General features: G+C 39.3%; 2 protein-coding genes across 37 annotated transcripts in view; one reads left to right on the top strand and one right to left on the bottom strand.

The window, feature by feature from the left end:
• LOC147348250 (uncharacterized) overlaps nucleotides 1–18,812 on the bottom strand; it is an 888,338-nt gene that overhangs the window by 619,874 nt on the left and 249,652 nt on the right. The gene's annotated exons all lie outside the window — the stretch shown is intronic.
• The window catches only part of MDFIC2 (MyoD family inhibitor domain containing 2), a 116,383-nt gene continuing 112,109 nt past the window's right edge, over nucleotides 14,539–18,812 (top strand). For both annotated transcript variants that reach the window (XM_086366791.1, XM_086366792.1), the window contains exons 1-2: nucleotides 14,539–14,642; nucleotides 15,218–15,305. In XM_086366791.1, coding sequence (XP_086222917.1) covers nucleotides 14,562–14,642; nucleotides 15,218–15,305 — 169 coding nt within the window. In that variant the 5' untranslated portion in view covers nucleotides 14,539–14,561. The remainder of the gene's footprint in view (nucleotides 14,643–15,217; nucleotides 15,306–18,812) is intronic.

The following is an 18,812-nucleotide window of genomic DNA, read 5'->3' on the forward strand; positions in this document are numbered from 1 at the left end:
CAAGTATGGTACCGGCACAAAAACAGAAATATAGATCAATGAAACAAACTAGAAAGCCCAGAGATCAATCCACGCACCTATGAACACCTTATCTTCGACAAAGGAGGCAAGAATATACAATGAAGAAAAGATAATCCTTTTAACAAGTGGTGCTGGGAAAACTGGTCAACCACTTGTAAAGAATGAAATTAGAACACTTTCTAACATCATACACAAAAACACTCTGACAAAACTGGAGCCCATTATACAGAGTGAAGTCAGCCAGAAGGAAAAACACCAATACGGTATACTAACGCATATATATGGAATTTAGAAAGAGGGTAACAATAACCCTGTGTATGAGACAGCAAAAGAGACACTGATGTATAGAACAGTCTTATGGACTCTGTGGGAGAGAGAGAGGGTGGGAAGATTTGGGAGAATGGCATTGAAACATGTAAAATATCATGTATGAAACGAGATGCCAGTCCAGGTTCAATGCACGATACTGGATGCTTGGGGCTAGTGCACTGGGACGACCCAGAGGGATGGTATGGGGAGGGAGGAGGGAGGAGGGTTCAGGATGGGGAACACATGTATACCTGTGGTGGACTCATTTTGATATTTGGCAAAACTCATACAATTATGTAAAGTTTAAAAATAAAATAAAATTTAAAAAAAATCACAGCAAGATCATCTACGACCCACCTCCCAGAGTAATGGAATCGAAGCAAAAATAAACAAATGGGACCTAATTAAACTTAAAAGATTTTGCACAACGAAGAAAACTGTAAGCAAGGTGAAAAGACAGCCTTCAGAATGGGAGAAAATAACAGCAAATGAAGCAACTGACAAAGAATTAATCTCAAAAATATACAAGCAGCTCCTGAAGCTCAATTCCAGAAAAATAAATGACCCAATCAAAATAATGGGCCAAAGAACTAAACAGACATTTCTCCAAAGAAGACATACAGATGGCTAACAAACACATGAAAAGATGCTCAACATCACTCATTATCAGAGAGATGCAAATTAAAACCACATTGAGGTACCATCTCATACCATCTCAGAATGGCTGCTATCAATAAATGCTGGAGAGGGTGTGGAGAAAAGGGAACCCTCTTGCATTGTTGGTGGTAGTGCAAACTAGTACAGCCACTATGGAGAACAGTGTGGAGATTCCTTAAAAAACTGGATATAGAACTGCCATATGACCCAGCAATCCCACTTCTGGGGACACACACCGAGGAAACCAGAATTGAAAGAGGCACACCGCAGCACTGTTTACAATAACCAGGACATGGAAGCAACCTAGATGTCCATCGGCAGATGAATGGATAAGAAAGCTGTGGTACATATACACAATGCAATATTACTCAGCCATTAAAAAAAATACATTTGAATCAGTTCTAATGAGGTAGAATAAACTGGAGCTTATTATACAGACTGAAGTAAGTCAGAAAGGAAAACACCAGTAGAGTATACTAACGCATATATATGGAATCTAAAAAGATGGTAACAATGACCGTATATGCGAGACAGCAAAAGAGACACAGATGTATAGAATAGTCTTTTGGCGTCTTTAAGAGAAGGCAAGGGTGGGATGATTTGAGAGAATAGCATTGAAACATGTATATTATCATATGTGAAACAGATCGCCAGTCCAGGTTCAACTGGGGGGGTTCAGGATGAGGAACACATGTACACCCATGGTTGATTCATGTCAATGTATGGCAAAAACCACTACAATATTGTGAAATAATTTAGTTCAGTTCAGTTCAGTCGCTCAGTCGTGTCTGACTCTTTGTGACCCCATGAATCGCAGCACGCCAGGCCTCCCTGTCCATCACCAACTCCCAGAGTTCACCCAGACTCACATCCATAGAGTCAGTGATGCCATCCAGCCATCTCGTCCTCTGTCGTCCCCTTCTCCTCCTGCCCCCAATCCCTCCCAGCATCAGAGTCTTTTCCAATGAGTCAACTCTTCGCATGTAGCCTCCAATTAAAATAAATAAATTTTTAAAAACAAGAAACAAATGATCATGAAGAAAAATAAATAAATAAATAAAATAAAATAAATTCATAAAAAAAAGAAAGAATGGCCCCAAATGTTCCAAACTTGGTAATACGTGTGTGTGTGTGTGTGTGTGTGTGTGTGTATTTGTGTGTGTGCAAGCACTTGCAAAATCCAGAATCTTGGCAAAATTTAAGCAGAGCAGGAAAAAAACTTTTTAAAAAACTATGCCTAAACACATCATAGACAAGATGCTGAAAAACAAAGATAAAAAGAAATTAAAGGGATTGGAGAGACAGAAAGGGTATAATAGATATAGGGGAACAATAATAGGAAGAATATCAAAATTAAAATAAAGGCATGAAGGAAGGGAGAGACAGGTGGAGGGAAGGAGGGAAGGAGTGAGGAAGGAAGAAAGGAAACTAGCAAACAAGAACTATATACTCAAGATAAAAATCCTTCACACGGGAGAGGGAACTCAAGACATTTTCAGATAAACAAAAACTCAGAGTTTGTCACCAGCAGACTCAAACATCAATAAGTAGTTTTAAAAAAATTCTTTAGGCTGAAGAGGAATGAAATCAAATGAAAATTCAAGTTTACTAGAAGGAGTTGAAGAAAACCAGAAATGGCAACTATGTGGGTAAACATTTTAAAAAATATCTTTTTTTCTCCTTCTCCTAATTTATTTCAAAGACAGTTGACTATTTAAATGTACACATGCACACATACACACACACGTGAACACTGCCTGTCAGAGTATAATATTTGTAGATGCACAGGATACTAAAAAAAAAGTGCAAAATGAGAGTATATTAATGGAATTATGTAGTTATAAAGTCAAGGCTGTATATCATCACCCTGCTTATTTAACTTATATGTAGAGAACATCACGAGAAACACTGGGCTGGAAGAAGCACAAGCTGGAATCAAGATTGCCCGGAGAAATATCAATAACCTCAGATATGCAGATGACACCACCCTTATGGCAGAAAGTGAAGAGGAACTAAAAAGCCTCTTGATGAAAGTGAAAGAGATGGAAAAAGTTGGTTTAAAGCTCATCATTCAGAAAACTAAGATCATGGCATCTGGTCCCATCACTTCATGGGAAATAGATGGGGAAACAGTGGAAACAGTGTCAGACTTTATTTTGGGGGGTTCCAAAATCACTGCAGATGGTGACTGCAGCCATGAAATTAAAAGATGCTTACTCCTTGGAAGGAAGGTTATGACCAACCTAGACAGCTGGGAGGGATTGGGGGCAAGAGGAGAAGGGGATGACAGAGGATGAGATGGCTGGATGGCATCACTGACTCAATGGACATGAGTCTGAGTGAACTCCGGGAGTTGGTGATGGACAGGGAGGCCTGGCGTGCTGCAATGCATGGGGTCACAAAGTCGGACACGATTGAGCGACTGATCTGATCTGATCTGATCTGAGACAGCATATTGAAAAGCAGAGACGTTACTTTGCCAACAAAGGTCTGTCTAGTCAAGGCTATGGTTTTTCCAGTAGTCATGTATGGATGTGAGAGTTGGACTGTGAAGAAAGCTGAGCGCCGAAGAACTGATGCTTTGAACTGTGGTGTTGGAGAAGACTCTTGAGAGTCCCTTGGACTGCAAGGAGATCCAACCAGTCCATTCTGAAGGAGATCAGTCCTGGGTGTTCTTTGGAAGGAACGATGCTAAAGCTGAAACTCCAGTACTTTGGCCACCTCATGCGAAGAGTTGACTCATTGGAAAAGACTCTGATGCTGGGAGGGATTGAGGGCAGGAGGAGAAGGGGACGACAGAGGATGAGATGGCTGGATGGCATCACCGACTCGATGGACATGAGTTTGAGTGAACTCCGGGATTTGGTGATGGACAGGGAGGACTGGCATGCCGCGATTCATGGGGTCGCAAAGAGTCGGACACAACTGAATGACTGAACTGAACTGAAAGTTACTACATTTGATGTGAAGTGGAACAATATTTACATTAACTGGACAGTAGTAAGTTAAAGGATATACCATAATCCCAAGGAGATAAAAATCTTCATACCCTACTAGCAAGTGTCATTCACATGTTTTTTCTTACATGTTTTCTCAGTCCCAATCAAGGTCTATGTCAGTAAAAGAAACTCTATAAGGCATAAAAATAATTAGGTCAAGGTAAAAAGCTTTTTTTTTTTAATGATTTGGCATGAAACGTGAATAAAACTTAATGCATTTTATATCCCAAGTGTCATTTCTTAAACCTAAACTTTTCATAAGATCTAACATCTAATAAATCCTTGAATTGGTATGTCTTGTGGTATTAACTGTAACTTTCAACTGAGAAAGCTTATGTTACAAATAGGGATTTTCTTCTTGTTTTATTTGCCTTTGCCTTTGATACTTTGGACCAACGTTTATTTATTCCACATGTATTTTTGTTCCAACACCACATAATCTCAAAGAGAATTTTAAAATGTAAAATGTGATGGCATATAACGGTCATTAGAATGGCTACTACAAATGTTAATTAACTGTTCTAAATAATACAGAGATTTCACTCTACAGCAGAAAACATACTTTCAAAGGAGTAGTACACATCCTATACCATTTTCATTTTCCACCAATCTTCCAGAAAGATGTACTCTACAAGAGCCCTCAAATTCAATAATCTAAGCTGGTGACTTCTCTACACATTGATTAATATCATATCATGCACTATACATATAATACCACTGTTATAAAAGCAATGGCAAGAGACAGTGTAATGATTTTGTAGACAACCACAAAAGACTAATATGACAGTATATAATTATTTGTTTGTTAAACAAGGCTCTAGCTTCACACATTCAATTTTAATTTAAAATAAAAAAGAAGAAGAAACACATGATTATCTGGCAGATATTTGTTTGTCAAAGATCCATATCCTGGATACTCTGCCCTTAAAGATTCTATCTCTGGATCAGATTTTGACTGGGAACTAGAAATTATGCTGCATGAGTCAAAATAAAAGGAAAGGAATAACAAAATAAAAGTACATTCAAACTATATCCTTTTAGAAAAGAAAACGAAAAAAGAATTTAACAAGAAAACATGAGCCTGGAGACTGCATTCCTGGGTCTGAATTGTTTAGTTCATTATTTGAAATGAGCATAAGAAACACAAATTGGACAGGGGATTCTTTCAAAAACGTGCTTATTCTTCTTGGAGCTTTGTCAGACCAGTCTGACTTTAGATGCTGGCCAGTCATGTCTGAGCATCCTTTTGGACCATCTATTCCAAGTCTGCTCTGCCTGGAATCCACTAGACTTAACTCTTTTTTACTTCCTATCATCAACTGTGTTTATCTTATTCATCCTAAGGCCCGGTCTAGCTCAAAAGACTAAACCCAGTCCAAACTAGACTCCATCATCCAGATGGAGAATTATGTGGGCCAAGTACTTCTCTAGGTGGGTGAATGAATGATTTAGAGATTGCCATCAGTATGGAATGCCTGTAAGTTCCATTCAATGAGGACACTCGTGGCTTATAGTTGATTCAGGATAAAGTTATCATACAATTGCGCTCATTTCACATGCTAGTAAGGTTATGCTCAAAATCTTTCAAGCTAGGCTTCAGCAGTACATGAACTGAGAACTTTCAGATGCAAAACTTGGGTTAAGAAGATGCAGAGGGACCAGAGATCAAATTGTCAGCCTTGACTGGATCATAGAGAAAGCAAGGGAATTCCAGAAAAACATCTACTTCTGCTTCATTGACCATGTGAATACCTTTGACTGTGTGGATCACAACAAACTATGAAAAATTCTTAAAGAGATGGGAATACCAGACCACCTTATCTGTCTCCTGAGAAACTTACATGTGGGTCAAGAAGCAAAGGTTATTAATATAACTGGACATGGAACAACTGACTGGTTCAAACCTTGGAAAGGAGTATGACAAGGCTGTATATTGACATCCTGTTTATTTAACTTATATGCAGAGCACATCATGCGAAATGCCAGGTAGGTGAATCACAAGCTGGAATTAAGATTGCTGGGAGAAATATCAACAACCTTAGATATGCAAATAATACCACTTTAATGGCAGAAAGTAAAGAGGAACTAAAGAGCTTCCTGATGAGAATGAAAGAGAGAATGAATAGCTGGCTTAAAACTCAGCATTCAAAAAACTAAGATCATGGCATCCGGTGTCATCACTTCATGGCAAATAGAAGGGGAAAAAGTGGAAACAGTAAGATTTTCTTTTCATGGGCTCCAAAATCATTGCAGACAGTGACTGTAGCCATGAAATCAAAAGACGCTTGGTCCTTGGAAGAAAAGCTATGACAAACCTAAACAGCATATTAAAAAGCAGAAGCATCATATTGCCAACAAAGGTCCACATAGTCAAAGCTATGGTTTCTCCAGTAGTCATGTACGGATGTGAGAATTGGACCATTAAGAAGGCTGAAAGAAAAGAAAGAAAGTGAAGTCATTCAGTTATGTCCGACTCTTTGTGACCCCATGGACTATATCCTGCCAGGCTCCTCTGTCCATGAAATTCTCTAGGCAAGAGTACTGGAGTGGGTTGCCATTTCTTTCTCCAGGGTATCTTCCCAACCCAGGGATCGAACCCACGTCTCATGCATTGCAGGCAGACTCTTTTCCATCTGAGCCACCAGGGAAGCCTTTAGGAAGGCTGAATGCCCAAGAATTGATGCTTTCAAATTGTGGGCTGGAGAAGACTCTTGAGAGTCCCTTGGACTTCAAGGAGATTAAAACCAGTCAATCCTAAAAGAAATCAACCCTGGATATTCATTGGAAGGACTGATATTTAGGCCACCTAATGCAAAGAACCAACTCATTCGAAAAGACCCTGGTGTTGGGAAAGATGGAAGGCAAAAGGAGAAGGTGGCAGATGGTGAGATGGTTAGATAGCATCACCAACTCCATGGACATGAATTTGAGCAAACTCTGGGAGATAGTGAAGGACAGAGAAGGCTGGCATGCTGCAGTCCATGGGGTTGCAAAGGGTCAGACATGACTTAGCTGAACAACAACAACAGGAATAAGTACTTGATGCTTACTTTTATCATCTTTTCTGATGAAATAGGTGGAAAAAAATCAAATATCACGCTTATTAATGTCTATATTATTGTTTGTTGTGGTTTAGTTGCTAGGTTGTGTCCAGCTCTTTTGTGACCCCATGGACTGTAGCTTGCCAAACTCCTCTACCCATGGGACAGAGACAAGAATGTTGGAATGGGTTGCCATTTCCTTCCTCAGAATATCTTCCTGACTCATGGATCAAACCTGCATCTCCTGCATTGGTAGGTGGATTCTTTACAACTGAGCCACTAGGGAAGTCCACTAATGTCTCTATAGTTTGCATTAAAAATTATTGCTAATACAAAGACAAGAAAAAAATGAGTTGTTTGGTTTCAAAATATGGTACTCTTCAAAGTAAAAAAAAAAAATCCCATATAGAAAATTTAAGTAATGTCACCCAGTCTTCATAAAAAAAAAAAAAAAAAAGCCAAATTCAGAGAGCAAAAGTGAAGTTAGAGGGTGACAAAAGGCTAAGGAGAGAAAAATAATGAAATGGAACAAGAGAAACATTTTAACTGTTAGGACATGATTAAAATATATCAGTCAAAATTGGATAGTATTTCCAAATGAGAAATGAATTTTAGCTTGTTAATAATTCCCTCCTCAGAACTATTTATACAAAGGAGTTTAAAGTTTGCAACTCACTTAACAAATACAAATAACTATATCACAGTAACTGCAAAAGTAAAACAAGAGGAAAATATGTATAAATCAAGAATAATCCAAGAATAAATCACAATCAGGAATAATCCATGGGTTTCCCTGGTGTCTCAGCTGGTAAAGAATCTGCCTGCAATGTGGGAGACCTGGGTTCAATCTCTGAGTTGGGAAAATCCCCTGGAGAAGGGACTGGCTACCCACTCCAGTATTGTGGCCTGGAGAATTCCACATACCATATAGTCCATGGGGTCACAAAGAGCTGGACATAACTGAGTGACTTTCACTTTTACTTCAGGAATAATCCATAACCTCCAAAGTAAAAATGTGGGCAAAGATTTGAATTAAGTGTCTCTCTAGGGATAGATGATTGGAAACTAGGATAGTTGAACATAAACTATATAAAGACAATCACAGAATGTGAAGTAAGGATTCATCATGACATACAAGTAGGAGTAGGGTCTCTCAGAAACTGCACAGAAGAGGTTATGCGATTTGTAAACTCACAGAGATCTAAAGCCACGGTGAATCTTAAAAATGTTTCCATTGAGGAGTAACATGGATAATCACAGAGTCTAATATTAAAATACAACTGAAAACAAACCAGGATGAATAATATGACCAGCAGTGTCTGGGGTTCACTCAGTCTCTCCTGATCATTTCTTCTCATCTGGACAGCATTTGCACCTTGATTTCTTTAGCTCAGATGATGTTTCTGTTCACTGTTTTAAGATCACTGTCACTGCTATTTACCAAATATCTTTTTGACCCCACTAATAGCTAAAACTTAGATAATTTGCTTTTCCAAAGGTCAATGCCCAAACTATTAAGGGCATTAGATTTGGTCTCCAAATTTATGATGAAGAGACATAAAACACTTTAACTAGAGAAAAGAGACAACCAAAGGAACTTTTAATAAAGTGCGCTTTGGGACAAGGAAAACACCATTGTTTTTGATATCGTGGTTTTGTTTATCCAACCATTATTTATCTGTAGGTGATCTGGGAAATAGACTCTTGGAGGGCACAAACAGAACCTTGTGCACCAGGACCTAGGAGAAAGGAGCAGTGACCCCACAAGAGACTGACCCAGACTTGCCTGTGAATATCCAGGAACTCCAGCAGAGGCGTGGGTCGGTGGTGGCCTCCTGCAGGGTTGGGGGCACTGAGTGTAGCAGTGCATGCTACTTTTTGAAAGTGGTCGCCATTATCTTCATTACTTCCACCATAGTTTGGCCCCAGGTAAATAGCAGGGTTAGAACCGGACAGGGAACAACAGACTGGTTCCAAATAGGAAAAGGAGTATGTCAAGGCTGTATATTGTCACCCTGCTTATTTAACTTATATGCAGAGTACATCATGAGAAATGCTGGGCTGGAAGAAACACAAGCTGGAATCAAGATTGCCGGGAGAAATATCAATAACCTCAGACATGCAGATGACACCACCCTTATGGCAGAAAGTGAAGAGGAACTGAAAAGCCTCTTGATGAAAGTGAAAGAGGAGAGTAAAAAAATTGGCTTAAAGCTCAACATTCAGAAAACTAAGATCATGGCATCGGGTCCCATCACTTCATGGCAAATAGGTGGGGAAACAGTGGAAACAGTGGCTGACTTTATTTTGGGGGGTTCCAAAATCACTGCAGATGGTGACTGCAGCCATGAAATTAAAAGACGCTTACTCCTTGAAAGAAAAGTTATGACCAACCTAGGTAGCATATTAAAAAGCAGACACATTACTTTGCCAACAAAGGTCTGTCTAGTCAAGGCTATGGTTTTTCCAGTGCTCATATATGGATGTGAGAGTTGGACTGTGAAGAAGGCTGAGCGCCAAAGAATTGATGCTTTTGAACTGTGGTGTTGGAGAAGACTCTTGAGAGTCCCTTGGACTGCAAGGAGATGCAACCAGTCCATCCTAAAGGAGATCAGTCCTGGGTGTTCATTGGAAGGACTGAAACTGAAGCTGAAACTCCAATACTTTGGCCACCTCATGTAAAGAGCTGACTCATTGGAAAAGACTCTGATGCTGGGAGGGATTGGAGGCAGGAGGAGAAGGGGACGACAGAGGATGAGATGGCTGGATGGCATCACCGACTTGATGAACATGAGTATGGGTGGTAAACTTCAGGTGTTGTTGATGGACAGGAAGGCCTGGCGTGCTGCAATTCATGGGGTCGCAAAGAGTTGGACACGACTGAGCGACTGAACTGAACTGAACTGAAGTAGCAGGGAGGGAACACAGCTTCACCCATCAACAGAAAATTGGATTAAAGATTTACTGAGCATGCCCCTGCCCATCAGAACAAAACCGTTTCCCCATCAGTCAGTCTCTCCCATCTGCAAGATTCCATAAGCCTCTGATCCTTCTCCATCAGAGGGTAGACAGACTGAAAACCACAACCACAGAAAACCAACCAATCTAATTCTAGTAATGGAAACCACAATCACAGAAAACTAACCAATCTGATCACATGGACCACAGCCTTGTCTATCTCAGTGAAACTATGAGCCATGCCATGTAGAGCCACCCAAGACAGATGAGTCATAGTGGAGAGTTCTGACAAAATGTGGTCCACTGGAGAAAGGAATGGCAAACCACTTCAGTATTCTTGCCTTGAGAATCCAGTGAACAGTATGAAAAGGCAAAAACATAGGACACTGAAAGAGGAACTCCCCAGGTCAGTAGGTGCCCAATATGCTGCTGGAGATCAGTGGAGAAATAGCTCCAGAAAGAATGAAGGGATGGAGCCAAAGCAAAAACAACACCCAGCTGTAGATGTGACTGGTGATGGAAGTAAAGTCTGATGCTGTAAAGAGCAATACTGCATAGGAACCTGGAATGTTAGGTCCATGAATCAAGGCAAATTGGAAGTGGTCAAACAGGAAATGGCAAGAGTCAATGTTGACATTTTAGGAATCGGCGAACTAAAATGGACTAGAATAGGTGACTTTAACTCAGGTTACCATTTATCTACTACGGTGAGAAACAATCCCTTAGAAGAAATGGAGTAGCCATCATAGTCAACAAAAAAGTCTGAAATGCAGTACTTGGACACGATCTCAAAAACAACAGAATGATCTCTGTTAATTCCCAAGGCAAACCATTCAATATCACAGTACTCCAAGTCTACGCCCCAACCAGTAATGCTGAAGAAGCTGATGCTGAATGATCCTATGAAAACCTACAAGACCTTCTAGAACTAACACCCCCCCAAAAAGATGTACTTTTCATTATAGGGGACTGGAATGCAAAAGTAGGAAGTCAAGAAACACCTGGAGTAACAGGCAAATTTGGCGTTGGAATACAGAATGCAGCAGGGCAAAGGCTAAAAGAGTTTTGCCAAGAGAAGGCACTGGTCATAGCAAACACCTTTTTCCAACAACACAAGAGAAGACTCTACACATGGACATCACCAGAGGGTCAACACTGAAATCAGACTGATTATATTCTTTGCAGCCAAAGATGGAGAAGCTCTACAGTCAGCAAAAACGAGACCAGGAGCTGACTGGGGCTCAGATCATGAACTCCTTATTGTCAAATTCAGACTGAAATTGAAGAAAGTGGGGAAAACAACTAGACCATTCAGGTATGACCTAACAAATCCCTTATGATTATACAGTGGAAGTGAGAAATAGATCTAAGGGACTAGATCTGATAGAAAGAGTGCCTGATAAACTATGGACGGAGGTTCATGACATTGTACAGGAGACAGGGATCAAGACCATTCCCAAGAAAAAGAAATGCAAAAAACCAAAATGGTTGTCTGAGGAAGCCTAAAAAATACCTGTGAAAAGAAGAGAAGTGAAAAACAAAGGAGAAAAGGAAAGATATACCCATTTGAATGCAGAGTTCCAAAGAATAGCCAGGAGAGATAAGAAAGCCTTCCTCAGTGATCAATGCAAAGAAATAGAGGAAAACAATAGAATGGGAAAGACTAGAGATCTCTTCATGAAAATTAGAGATTCCAAGGGAAAATTTCACTCAAAGATGGGCTAAATAAAGGACAGAAATGGTACGGACCTAACAGAAGCAGAAGATATTAAGAAGAGGTGGCAAGAATACACAGAAGAACTGTACAAAAAAGATCTTCACGACCCAGATAATCACAATCATGTGATCACTGACGTAGAGCCAGACATCCTGGAATGTGAAGTCAAGTGGGCCTTAGAAAGCATCACTACAAACAAAGCTAGTGGAGGTGATGGAGTTCCAGTTGAGCTATTTCAAATACTGAAAGATGATGCTGTGAAAGTGCTGCACTCAACATGCCAGCAAATTTGGAAAAGTCAGCAGTGGCCACAGGACTGGAAAAGGCCAGTTTTTATTCCAATCCCAAAGAAAGGCAATGCCAAAGATTGCTCAAACTTTACCGCACAATTGTACTCATCTCACACGTTAGTAAAGTAATGCTCAAAATTCTCCAAGCCAGACTTCAGTAATGTCTTAACCATGAACTTCCTGATGTTCAAGGTGGTTTTAGAAAAGGCAAAGGAACCAGAGATCAAATTGCCAACATCCATCCACTGGATCATCAAAAATGCTAGAGAGTTCCAGAAAAACATCTATTTCTGCTTTATTGACTATGCCAAAGCCTTTGACTGTGTGGATCACAACAAAATGTGGAAAATTCTGAAAGAGATGGGAATACCAGACCACCTGACCTTCCTCTCAAGAAATCTGTACACAGGTCAGGAAGCAACAGTTAGAACTGGACATGGAACAATAGACTGTTTCCAAACTGGAAAAGGAATACGTCAAGGCTGTATACTATCACCTTGCTTATTTAACTTCTATGCAGAGTGCATCATGTGAAATGCTGGGCTGGATGAAGCACAAGCTGGAATCAAGATTGCCGGGAGAAATATCAATAACCTCAGATACGCAGATAAAACCATGCTTGTGGCAGAAAGTGAAAGAGAAGAGTGAAAAAGTTGGCTTAAAACTCAACACTCAGAAAACTAAGATCATGGCATCTGGTCCCATCACTTCATGGGAAATAGACAGGGAAACAGTGGAAACAGTGGCAGACTTTATTTTTGGGGGCCCCAAAATCACTGCAGATGGTGACTGAAGCCATGAAATTAAAAGATGCTTACTCCTTGGGAGACAAGTTATGACCAATCTAGACAGCAGAGACATTACTTTGCCAACAAAGGTCCGTCTAGTCAAGGCTATGGTTTTTCCAGTAATCATGTATGGATGTGAGAGTTGGACTATAAAGAAAGCTGAGTGCCGAAGAATTGATGCTTTTGAACTGTGGTGTTGGAAAAGACTATTAAGAGTCCCTTGGACTCCAAGGAGATCCAAACAGTCAATCCTTAAGGAAATCAGTCCTGAATATTCATTGGAAGGACAGATGTTGAAACTGAAACTGCAATACTTTGGCCACCTGATGTGAAGAACTGGCTCATTGGAAAAGGCCCTGATGCTGAAAAAAATTGAAGGTGGGAGGAGAAGGGGACAACAGAGGATGAGATGTCTGTATGACATTGCCAACTCAATGAACATGAGTTTGAGTAAACCCTGGGAGTTGGTGATGGACAGGGAGGCCTGGCATGCTGCAGTCCATGGGGTTGCAAAGACTTGGGCAGGAGTGAACTGAACTGAACTGATAATGTCAGAAGTGGGGGTGTGGTGAGGGGGGAAGTATTATGGGTTATAATCTTATCAGGAAAATAAAGGTAGTTTACCTAAGACCACAATGGATATGTGTATGACAGAAGTCTCAAGAGAAGGGAATGATCATTTCTAGATGAGTGAGATTAAGAAGACTTCAATGTGGAGGTGAAGATGGGACTTCGAGGCAACATTCTGAAATGTTAGTAACAGAAGCAGGTAAGTTCAAGGAACTGCAGCACTACAATTAGGTTAAAGTGGAAAGAAGGTTAGGCACCCTGGGGAAATCTTAAAACTTGAAGCTATAGGGTGAAAATAATGTTATAGATTCTGAACAGTCAAGGTTTTTATTGGCTGTTACAGGAATCTGAAATTTATCTCTGCTCCCAGTTTTATTGTTTTTAAAAACTATGTTGATCAGTCAATTTTCATATGAAACTGAGAGCAAAATAGAAGAAATGAAGTTGGGGAAAAGAGGTGAAATGGACACAAGACAATCAGATAACAGTTTTCAGGTTAAAGACACTGGAGGAAGCAAACCACTTAGGGTCAAAAAATAATGATTTTTTTTTTCATAATGGATAAAAAAGCATTTAGGAACGTCGGATGATTTATTATCATTCATACCTAAGTGTTATGCTTTTTTGTTGTTCAACTTCTGTTGAAAACAGTATCTTTGCCTAAGAATCTAATGACAAATCCTCTTTGGAATGTGATTTCAAATTCTTTTTGGATTATCTGCAGACTCTCAAAAGAACTTGAAATATTTTCTTGTTACCTATAAAATGTTAGAAACACTTGCCTTTCAAAACAGCAGCTGCAGGGTGAACATCTAGAAAATAAATCCAGAGAGGCTTCCCTTCTTTGTTCTGTTAACCCAAATAGTCTACATATATTTTTCAGTCTCTTTTTTTCTACATCTTTTAATATTAACCATAAGTGATGAATGGCGGGTGTGGAAGGAAGGGGACTGGAGAAACCCCATCCATTTGAAAAGAGTTCATTCTTTTTACCCTATTTTGCAGAGTGTCATTTTAAATAAGTGCTAGCCAGGAGAAGGTTTTTATTGTTTTGAACCACAGGCTTTATATTACCTTAAAAGAAAAAAAAACCTCTCAGCCGCAAGTTAGATGCTTCTGGCAGCAATACAAATCTAGCACCACCCAGGGAGGGAGTGTATTTGCTTCTTCGCTCACTTCTGGCAGGGCAGAGGAATGCTGGACACCGAGAGATGACAAGGGAGGCTGTCCAGAGCATTGCCACGCTGCTTCCCCATCCCTCGCCTTGGGCCTCCTCCCCTGGGAACACACAGGTAAGGACATAGAGGTGCTGATGCAAGTGGAGCATCCTAGATCACTGTGACCAAGTCTGGGAGGAAGTCAAGTGCAATGCACTGAGGATGCTTACTGGGTCTCAATACCTCAGGAAGCTCAATGTGGCCTGGCGGAGGTCATAGGGTTCTCATTTCATCCACCACACTGCTAAAAAGGTCCTTCTGTGTTTCTTAGCCTTTCTATCTTTGTGTATCTCTCTGAAGCATGCTTTTCTCTAGACTATTAAGAAAAACATTGAAACAGCACTGAATGTTTGGATTTTGACAAATCGGAGGCTAGTTGTTCATCTGTTTTTCTTTTGTATTCAGAAATCAGAGCTTACAGCAATCTTGACTGCTGACAGTGAAATATCTTCTAAAGTTTCATTTTCCATGTAGTGTTGTAAAATACTACACGTGGATAAAATATAAAATTTAACATCAGACAGGGAGCTGAAAAACTACAGAGATAAAATGTTCCTATAATATGGCAGTCGTCTCTAAATATAAGGTTCCATGTTATAAATTTGGGTTCTTAATGAATTTTTTATATCATCAATTCTGTTTCCACTTAGATGTCAGAAACTGAGCTGGAAAAGATAAAAGTCAGAACAGCTAAGCATTTTGAAAATGACAAAAATAACATTTCTTGGTTGAAAGAAGGTAAGTTCTCTTACTGTTGATTTCTATCAATGTGAATATTGTGCTTTTGTTTATAAGCAAAAAAGAGTGGGCAGAATGGGGAAAACTGCCCTGCAGTTCAAATGATATTAATACTTCTGATTTTCTGTTTCTTTTTTTTTTTTTGGCCTAAGTGGTAGATTGAGGGTGTTTAGTATTGAAATGCCTTTTGTATTTCTTAGGCTGCAGGACACTCAGATGATTTTATGGGTAGGGGAATATACACTTCCAGTTCAGATATATGTTAACTATAAGGTTCTTGTGCTAAGGAATTTTCTCCTTTGTACCCAGGAAGATGAAATCATTTGAGGACAGTATTTTTTAAATAATAATCACAGAAAGGAGTGCAGGCTATAGGAAGTCATGTCTACAAATAGAATTGTCATTCACTGCAATTACAGAGCCACCTTCCCAGGGGAGAGTGCTGTCGGCCACAAGCACTGTGTGCGTAAGATGCCTGCTTGAAATACACACACAAATCGATAAGTCCTCCTAGGAGGAGTACAAATTTGTGCACTTTCAAAAACACGTATAAACTCATGATTATTTACTAGAAGGCTTTATTTCATAAGCTTTTCTTTTTATGAATAACTTTAATGTTTCTTAAAGGAAACTGATTTGATATTTTATTTAAATAGATAAGTTGTCTCTTTTACACCATTTCCTGAATCTATTCAATTGTAAAAAGATGGCTCTTAAGTCGTTGCCATTCCTCAAAACTGTTTTCTAAGGTCACAGGAGACTTTAATATATATGTCAAGTAAGTTCTATAACATCAAACATCATCATCATTATTACATCAAACACAATGACAACATGCATTAGTGATTATGCTGAATCATCAAAACAACCTTAGAAAGCACTAATTACTCCTAATATTCAGGTGAGAAAACAGAATCTCAAAGAGTTTAAGTAAATTACCTAAAATTACAAAATTAGGAAGTGACAGAGCTGGGATTTGATCCCAGACTGTGTGACTCCACAGCATATAAATTTAACTACCACCTTTCACTGTCTTTCAAAGAAAAGATGTTTAAGTCACTTGTCAGGACATGATTTGTGCTCAAAAACTTTCCTAAAGTGTTTAAATCAACACCTTCACTCTCACATATACATCTCCCATCCACTCTTACTCTTAATTGCTCTTTACCACCACTGTCATTTTTCAACTGTTCACTTTTTTTAAAAAGATTATCCTTCTGCCCCAGGGCCCCATAATCAAATTTAATAGCTGGCACTCATCTCTAGTGAAGACTTCATTTCAGGATAAAAGTGGGTACAGACATGAAGTATTTTCAGAATCATTTCCTTCCAAAAGCCACAGAGCTAAGAAATCCTTTTTTTTTTTAATTAAACAATCTTTTAAATACAAACTTAAAAAAAAAAAAAAACAGAAGTAAAAAACAAAAAGTGAACTCAGGCTAAAGATTCCTCTGTGTTTTTGTTGGGAAGACCAAACCCACCAAGACAGAGGAGTTCTTTACTGCTACTTATAGGGAAGTTTATCTTGTTTTGCTTCAGCTGCTCCATGCTATAGATGTATCATAGAGAAATAATGACAAAATTGATAGACCAGTCAATTGCTTCCTGAAAATTTTTGTTTTTAAAAAACTGTCTCCATTAAGTATAATGTAAGATTGAATGATTGTATTCTACAAAATCTAATTTCCCAGGTGGCCTGTTTTATCCCATTTGGACACAGTTTAAGCTACACTCAAATTATGTTTACTGTATTTCATTAATTGTGAATGATCAGGAGGAGTTAGTTTTTGAACATAAATGTCTTTTCATTTACTGTTAAGAAAAAGTTTATATGTTGGCTTATTTAAAAAGAAATAGAGTGGTGCGGTGGTAATAGTAGAGGATCTGAAGTCAGGCAGGTGAAGTTTTAAATTTTCTGCTCAGTTGTTTGCCAGCTGGTGACTATGCTCTTACTTAACCTCTCTGAGCTTCGGATTCCTTAGCCAAGGAGTATAGTATCTACCTTGTGAAATTATGGGGAAGATAGGCCATTATTTTGTGTCTTTTATCCCCTCTTTAAAGCATGGTTCAAAATCAGATAATTATTTTTTGAGATTCTGGTTCATAGTTTGAACGATGAGCACCACGGTAAGTGCTGTCTGTTTTTATAGTAATGTCAACAGAAAGGACCTCTATAAAGAGGCGACAAGGCAATTTATCTGGGATCTTAGAATTGCAGTTTGGGGGATCACAGATTTGGGAGGAAACCAGAATAGTGTCTGATCTGAGAAAATGGGCAGAGGGGTTATGGGGAAGAGAGGAAGGCTACACAAGCTGGTGACTGAAGATCTGGACACGAGAATAAATCTGTTCCACACATGACTCAGTTATGGAGCTTACTTATCCTTTACTGGGGGCAGGTGGGATTTCCTTAGTCCAGAAAACACCCAGTTCTCAGCATTATTCTTTCCTTCTGGCAACTCAGCCAACTATTCAGTTGCTTTATTTTTCCATGTTCAAAGTTCAGCACGGGCAGCAAACATGGAGGTCCTTCTTGCATGCCTCAGTCATTCCTGCCATTGATTCTTTCACAGCATTTCATGTAAATTCCTTCCTTTTGTCCCTGTAACCATTTGGTGTGCTGTAGTATTGGTCCATTTTCCAGATTAAAAGACAGAGGCTCAGAGAAACTAGATCTTTTTTTTTAATCACACAAAAAAATGTTCTTATTTATTTAGCTTCTTACAATACTCACATAACAGAAACTGAAAAATTCGTGTTAATGTTTAGTCTCTAAGTCATGTCCAACTCTTTGGCAACCCCATGGACTGTAGCCCACCAGGCTCCTCAGTCCATGGGATTTCCCAGGCAAGAATACTGGAGTGGGTAGCCATTTCCTAGTCTTTCCCATTCTATTGTTTTCCTCTATTTCTTTGAATTGATCACTGAGGAAGGCTTTCTTATCTCTCCTTGCTATTCTTTGGAACTCTGCATTCAAATGGGTATATCTTTCCTTTTCTCCTTTGCCTTTCATTTCTCTTCTTTTCACAGCTATTTGTAAGGACTCCTCAGACAAGCATTTTGTCCTTTTATATTTTTTTTTCTCAGGGATGGTCTTCATCCCTCCCTCCTGTACAGTGGCACGAACCTCCATCCAGAGTTCTTCAGGCACTCTGTCTATCAGATCTAATCCCTTGAATCCATTTCTCATTTCCACTGTATAAATCAAATCATAAGGGATTTGATTTAGGTCATAACTGAATGATCTAGTGGTTTTCCCCACTTTCTTCAATTTCAGTCTGATTTTGGCAATAAGGATGATCTGAGCCCCAGTCAGCTCCTGGTCTTGTTTTTGCTGACTGTATAGAGCTTCTCCATCTTTGGCTGCAAAGAATATAATCAATCTGATTTTGGTAATTGACCATCCGGTGATGTCCATGCGTAGAGTCTTCTCTTGTGTTGTTGGAAGAGGGTGTTTGTTATGACCAGTGTGTTCTCTTGGTAAAACTCTATTAGCCTTTGCCCTGC

Source organism: Bos grunniens, chromosome 22, assembly GCF_055505025.1.
Source record: "Bos grunniens cultivar Pamir isolate PY7600 chromosome 22, Bosgru_T2T1.0, whole genome shotgun sequence".
Taxonomy (NCBI): Eukaryota; Metazoa; Chordata; class Mammalia; order Artiodactyla; family Bovidae; genus Bos; species Bos grunniens.